The following is a 7,500-nucleotide window of genomic DNA, read 5'->3' as shown; positions in this document are numbered from 1 at the left end:
TAGAATGTTTGTCAGGAGACACAGTATATTGATGCGAAGACTAGGTTAGTTGGTCAGTTGCTTTTTGCGACGCTAGTATAGCCAGGAGCTTTGCTGGTCACGACGGAGTTATTTCCTAACTATACCCTCTTCACACATTCAAAATTCTCTTGAAATGCTGTGCATTTGAAAAGGTGGAAAACGATATCGCTTGCAATAGATTTCTCTAAGGACAGTTCAACAATGTGTCTAATGTCTGTATAGATTTAACTTTTCTTACTTCTGTGGGTAGGAGGTAAAGGGAACACGGGCTGAGGGAAATACTTTTATTCCTGACTAGTTTCGTGTGAGTGGCTTCTTATTTGGAAACTGAAGAAGCCACTCAGGCAAAACTAGTCAGGATTAAAAGTATTTCCCTCAGTCCGTGTTCCCTTTACCTCCTATCCACATTCGTCATACTATTCACACACTTTTCTTACTTCATCAATCAGCTTCTCATTATATGACGCAAAGGTGATTTGACATTTGGATATTCTAGAAATAAAAGATTGTAACCTAAGTTCTTTCTATAGTGAACTTACTTGAGGTGCGTATGTGTGACAAGGGCTTTAACTTCTGTCTAAACTTTCACCTTTCTCCACTGTGTCTCGACAGTCGGGACAAACAGGTCACCGGCGACACAATTCGTGTATTAATAGCCGATTTAATTAACAAGCTTTATCGAGAATCATTAACTTATCTCCACTGAAAATGTACATACCCATTCTGGATACCAAACCAAAGAAATTATTAAGGTTTCTGAACAATTCGCCATAAAAATAACACTCAGAGGTTTTAAATGAAAAGAAGAAAAACCAAGATCATACGCGTTACACGATGTCCCTCTGACTGTGTTCGTGGAATTCCCTTGGACAGGTCGACTAGTGTACAAATGAAAACAAGATTACACTGCTGGTATACTCGTAATGGGCGCGCTGGTGGAGTGATGTACGAAAGCGTAGCCTACTGGTCTCGCAATCGCTTAGTCGTGGGTTCGAGTCCCGCACTCCTCTCTGATTCCCAGCAGTGACCTACCCCAACAGTCCAACAAGCACATATGGCAAAGTTGACGGCTTAGGCCGTAGCTACGTGCCTCCTGGCGCAGGTTCCTCACCCCTTTATTATATTAATAGTTTTAGAATTAATATGACTGTGTAAATAAGATTTTACAAAGGATTACAAAGGCGGAGCATGCCGACAGAAGACCTTTTGGTCCATAACTATATCGGATGAGAAAAAAATATAATAATGATAAAAAATAAAAATAAAATGAAATAAAACAAAATAAAATAAAATAAAATAAAATAAAATAAAATAAAATAAAATAAAATAAAATAAAACAAAATAAAGTAAAATGAAATGAATAAAATGAAATAGAATAAGATAAAAAAAATAAAATGAATAAAATAATAATATAAACAATAATAAATAAAATAAATGCATAGGTATAGTTGAATAATGAACAAACGTAAGTAGTAAATAATGATAAATTGACAGATAAATAATAATAAATGAAAATCAAGCAAATAATAAACAAACAGACAAATAATTACAAGCAAATAAACAAATAACATAAAATAAATGGCAGTGATTACAACAACTTGCTTAGATGTTCATCTAAACGAGTATTAAAGCTTCTTATCAATGCAAGTGTATTAACAAGCCAAGATTTTTGTCACAGAGTATATTACACACCCGTATTTACTTCAGTGGTGTATTTTTGGCCTTCAGTATTGCGTCAACATATCGAAAAATAGTCCTTAGTGCAGTGAGGCTCTTTTGATAATGAAATGTCCTATCTGAATGTGAGAAATTTGGGGTTAGGCAGTCATAAGTGTCATGATTTCAATAAATGTAAAATACAGGGATTCCGTGGTTTTATAATGAAAATGGCTTTTGTAAATAAAACATTATCAGTGCAAGTGTATGTAGAGGCTAGATTTTCTATTAAAGAAAGGTCACTTTATTTTTTGTATTTTTGGTGCTATTGTACCTTTAACTCATATGTCGAAAGTATAGAAAATATGTATTTTGTTTATGTGTCTAATGCCTTTGTATACACTTTTATTTCCTTATAAATAAAGCTGTTTTTATAAACAATATTGTATCAATGCATCAACAATGAAAAATCTATTTCTTTTATTTTAATGTATCAAGAGCCATATTCGCGTATCCACAAAGGTACACAAATGAGAATTTCTAGACTTACCCAGGAGGTGATAGCAGATGGAATCTGTTAAGTTGTTGGATACGAAGAAACTCGTACCGATGAAGAAAACACAAACGAAGATGAACCAGAAACCTGATGTTTGCAAGAGCTGGGATACTGTAGCCTCTTGGACGTCTTTCTCTTCTTTGTTCTCAACCCGAAGGACACCTTCTTGTTCCGCATTGGTTTCATTCTTCCAGTGAGAATTTGGTTCGCCTGTTTCATTTACACTGAACAGTGGTTGACTTGTAGGCAGTGAGTTGGCATGAGAAACATTGTATTCTATAAATTCGTCCTCCGATACCCCATCGATTTCTGGGATATTTATAACAACCTCAGGGAACTTGGCCACATCCGCAATCTTCGTCTCATTCATCAGCAACAAACCTCCCGTCGAGTTAGCAAGAACAACGTCCTGGGCAGTTGCGTTGGTGCCTGAAGGAATACCAACGTGGGGTGCCCAGTAGACTCCGGACAGGGCGAAGGGTGTGATGAGGGTGCTGACGTAGAAAAAGGTACGATGCGCCTTCAGGAAGTCAGTCAGGGTGATGAGAAAGGTGCCAAGGATGATCGAGAGGGTCCTGACAATCGTGTGGATGAGTCCGATTCCTACAGGGGACAATCCTCGCTGTCGCATGATGAGAGTCATGAACATTCCCAAAGGAGCACAACCTGAAATCGAACCTCTGTCCATCTTAAACGTTCTTGATAAGTACATACATACATATACCAAGGCTTTTCCCCCTTACAAGGGAGGGAGCCAAAAAGGAAAAGGCATAAAATCAATCTCACCCATTCCATCCCTGAATACACTCCACACCCCTCCACCCTCCCTCTTATCTTAGCATCTCCTGGATGACAGGTCATCCTTGCACCTTGTCCACTACCCTGCGTCAGAAGCAGTGTCGCAAGACACAGCACATCCACAGCAAGGCCGCTTCATCAAATCGGCGACCCCCCCTCTCTGTCCCCCCATGCATAAAAGGAGAAGACGGGGAGAAATCCCTTCGGGCTGCGTCAAATGATAATCATAAGGACTATCTATATACCAAAAGTCTTCTTCTTATTTGCAAGGGAAGTAGCCAGTCAAGACATACACCTACCCTCCACCAATCCCACACCTATCCAATACTCGTTTCTCTCCCATTTCATCTTAGCTCCTTGTGGATGAAGGTCTATCCCTGTTCCCCGTCCATTACCCGGGCCAGAAGCAATGCAGTAAGACAAAGCACATCCACAATAGGGCCCGACAATCAAAGCTGATTTACCAAGTAGGCTTTCTGGATCACATAATTCACTCAGGGAAGCTTATGTCACAGTGACAGAAACCTATAGCTTTTACCTTATTTGTTTGTATAGATTTGTATTGCTATCAACTTCTCTATTCAATTTCTGTAGCTACACTAATCAACATTTCGTCAGCATAGCGAGAAAAAATGAAAATAAGATTTTTGGTTAATCCTAGGAATCATCTTACTGATTTCGTTTGTGCTGTGATTCCCCTGGACACCATTTCAGTCGGTTATGCGACCCACACCACTCAACCTAAAATTGCAGCAGATTTTCAACTAAGAGAACCACAAATTTATGCCTGATGACTTAATTTTAGGCTTGCTAGGAGAATCACAACAGTTTTACCTCATAAGCTTATGCCGTTATCATCACTGGTCGACGTAAAGGAATAGATATATAGTATAATATATATAATATGTACATGTATGTATTTGCATTAAAATGTAGTATGTATGCATATATGTATATGTGCCTTTTCTTTTTGGCTACCTCTGGTGTAAGAGGGAAAAAGCCTTTGGTATATATATGCATGTATGTATGTATGTATGTATGTATGCATATGTATGTATGTATGTATATGTATGTATGTATGTATATAGTATACTTGCCGTATGAAAGGAATTGTTAGTTATTATTCTGTTGCGTATCATTAGGGCTATGTGGAATAGAAAACGGGTCATAATGATGTTCAGATACATACCCATAGTTCGCCAAAGAAAGTGCATTTTCATCGGCAGAAGTTTCCTGTTCATTTTGAACCGCTCGAAGAACCTGCTGGATTTGGCCCCGAGACCTGCATGTCCCTCCGGTCCTGAAGACTTTTCCATCGTTTCCGAATCTGGACTAATCCTTTCAGAGTCTTCGAGGGGTAGTTCATCTACTCGATGGGCTTTTGGTCTCAACTTCGTAGTCATTGTGGCTTTTGGAGATCTACGCTGTGCGTGTTCCCGTCACTGCAAAAATCAATGCAAATGAACTACTGTCGAACTTAAGATTATTTTGTTTTCTTGTGGATATATTTTGAATTAAGCAGTGTTCAAATACTTTATTGAGAATACAAATCATAACTATGCATATAATTTGAATTCATAATATTTTACTTGTCAACGAATACAACAAATAAGGTTTGAAAAAAATATTTTGAGTTCATCAGATTCATTCAGAAATGAATCATTAAAAGTCCTTTCGTCTCATAGGGTTAAGGATGATGGAGATGGATATGGGTAGATAACTTTGTATTTTCTACTGGCTCTTTCTATCTATCTACTTCTCTATCACTATGTCCTTTATTATTTTTTTACAGATATCGTTATTCCAGGAGCCAGGGGTCATTTGCATGCATAAGAGAGCCATTCAGTTTTCCTCTTGATCTGGTTAGAGAGTCACCTCAGACACCTGAAAAATCAAGGTGAACGCTCAGCTCACTGGCAGCAGGGTAGATATTTGAGGATTTATGATGGGCGTCGGCTTTCGGAATAATGACCAAAATCTGGGGTAGGGGAAAGTCAATTTGACCTGGAACGGTCAGTTTTCAGTGAAATTTAATGAATGACCACTTATTTGAATTCACTAAGTATCAACTTTATAATGATGGGCAGATCATTGCAATTGGTCAAGACCAGAGATCACCAGAGGTCAAACTATGACGTAAAACGTCACCTGCTTAAAATCTGGGCCTCCAAACACAAAATGATACCGTAGTATAGGAAAAAAGGATAGTTTATTCTTCAATTTTTCTTTATTTCTACCTCAGGTCATGGGTAAGTTTTTAAATTAACAGTGGAGAAAATATGGTAATAATTATCCTTTGTTGGCCAACTCAAAATTGACAAAATCTTGGAAAAATAAATATTTTGGCCAGAAAATGCCGCAAATGACAGATCAATTACAAACTTGCTTTATTCAACTTCTTTTTTCCAGATCATTAATCAAATAAACACAAATACAAATCAAATATATTGTTACATCATTTGACCTAGATTCAGTGAATCTCAGCTAGATTCAGTGAATCTCTCGATAGTACATGCCTATGCTGGGGGAGTGTTTTTCCGTTTTTTCACTTTTTTGGTGAATATCACCAGTTCGCTTTCTGAAATGTGAAGACTACATACAGTGGAACTTCGTGTATCATGTAACTGGCAATTTCAAGTGTTATAAACAGTACACTCATAAAAAGACAATAGATGGCCTGAAAAGACAATCAGAGGAACATGAAACTGGTCAAAAGACCAAGTAATCCCAAATGAACCTAAAAAAATGCATAGATCTCTGTCCCTCTCTCGTGACCAACCTTGCAAACCAGACAACGTTGATAAGTATTCTAAAAAGTGTGTGATATGTTCTGCAGCAAAACACAATGGAGAATACAATAAATTCAGAATATCAGAGGTGGCCAGAGCTCAATCATTCCTGAGGGCTACTTCAGTACTCCTGGACGACGTTTTCACTCGGACATGTGACCTGAACAATGCTGCTGAAATTTTTCCAGCAGATCTGTACTGCCATAATCAGTGTCTACGTAATTATATGAAAGACAGACCAGTAACATGGACTCAGTGCCTAGCTCAGCGAAGTGGAATGCCTTTCAATGTGTCCTTCAACATATTCTACCAGAGTTGAAACAGAGTAGATGCTTTAGCCTGTCTTACATGACTGAGTGTTGCAACAAGGCTTCTCCTGAGCAACAGATCAATTGTGGTTCATTTACGAATCAGAATGTGAAGGCATATCTAATCAAGACACTTAAACATGATGTTGCATTTTATATTCCGCCTGTATCTAAGTCCTCAACAATATTCTTCATGGGAAGTGCTGTTAACAAAGTTCCCTGTGATACTGATGGTGATGTTAGCTCTGAAGACTTGAAAAACTGTGGTGCCGCTGTTAGAAATATGTTATTGATGCAAGACTTCGACCTAAATGATACAACAAGTTATCTTCCTCTCCACATAATGGCGGAGAGGTTGGGGGAGAATTTCCGTGATGTTGTTATAGCCATGCACTTTTTAACTGGGTGTGATTCAACCAGTAAATTCGGCACAAAATCTGCTGGGGTAAAGGCAAATCCTGTGCAATACTTGAGTGATTTTGGCGCAAGGATTTGGAAGTAGATCTGGCGCTCACTGAACAGTATCTTGTGAAGGTATACATTAAGTCAGAGACTTATAAGTCAATGGATGAACTCCGATATCACTTGTACTATCACAATAAGACAATTTTGGACCTTCCTCCTACCAGCCGAGCATTACATAGTCATATCATGAGGGCATTGTATGGTTCCTATATTCAAATGCATTGTTTTAACCATTCCCAGGTGTCTATAAACCCAACCAAATTTGGTTACCTCAGAGAAGGTAACATGTTGGTGTCAGACAAGATGGTGGCTCTTCTGCCAAAGGATTTTCCGCACCCAGGTAAATGCCAATCATGCGCCACGAAGAGATGCCCTTGTAGAAAATTGGGGTTACAATGTTGTGAATACTGTAACTGTGTCATAAACAATGACTGTAAGAACCCATTGTAGATATGTTAGAGGATCTGTATCTAGGTATCTGAGCAAGACCTGTGGATGAAACGAAACAGTAAAAAAGACAAAAAACAACAACAACAACATACATATATTAGTTGACTATATTATGACAAATAAGACTGAAGGTGGAAGAAGCAGACGAGGAGTAATGGGAGAATTTCACGCTTTAACGTTTCGATCCGCAGGGTCTTGATCACAAAGACCCTGCGGGTCGAAACATTAAAGCGTGAAATTCTCCCATTACTCCTCGTCTGCTTCTCCCACCTTCAGACATATATTAGTGTTTTAGTCAAAATTGGCATTTCAAAGTTCTCTAAAATAGGATGCAAAGCATGGAAAACATAAAAGTTTATTTTAACACTTTAACTTTTGTTTGATTTGTCAACTTTGTCCCTTATTTGTTTCACTAGACCGACTTTATCATATTCAGCGTTTTTGGCCAAAATATTGA

At 38.2% G+C, this 7,500-nt stretch overlaps 1 protein-coding gene across 1 annotated transcript in view; it reads right to left on the bottom strand.

Annotated features, from left to right (window-relative positions):
* The window catches only part of LOC143027018 (major facilitator superfamily domain-containing protein 6-like), a 17,903-nt gene that overhangs the window by 8,072 nt on the left and 2,331 nt on the right, over nucleotides 1-7,500 (bottom strand). Inside the window, exons 2-3 of the mRNA XM_076187854.1 lie at nucleotides 4,221-4,473; nucleotides 2,228-2,899 (exon numbers count right to left, since the gene is read on the bottom strand). Of these exons, the coding sequence (XP_076043969.1) occupies nucleotides 2,228-2,899; nucleotides 4,221-4,434 (886 nt within the window). The 5' untranslated portion in view covers nucleotides 4,435-4,473. The remainder of the gene's footprint in view (nucleotides 1-2,227; nucleotides 2,900-4,220; nucleotides 4,474-7,500) is intronic.

This window comes from Oratosquilla oratoria, chromosome 7 (assembly GCF_046742065.1).
Source record: "Oratosquilla oratoria isolate Oo_2021 chromosome 7, ASM4674206v1, whole genome shotgun sequence".
NCBI lineage: Eukaryota > Metazoa > Arthropoda > Malacostraca > Stomatopoda > Squillidae > Oratosquilla > Oratosquilla oratoria.
Note: the sequence above shows the minus strand (reverse complement) of the source record. Positions and strands in the feature narration are given on the sequence as shown.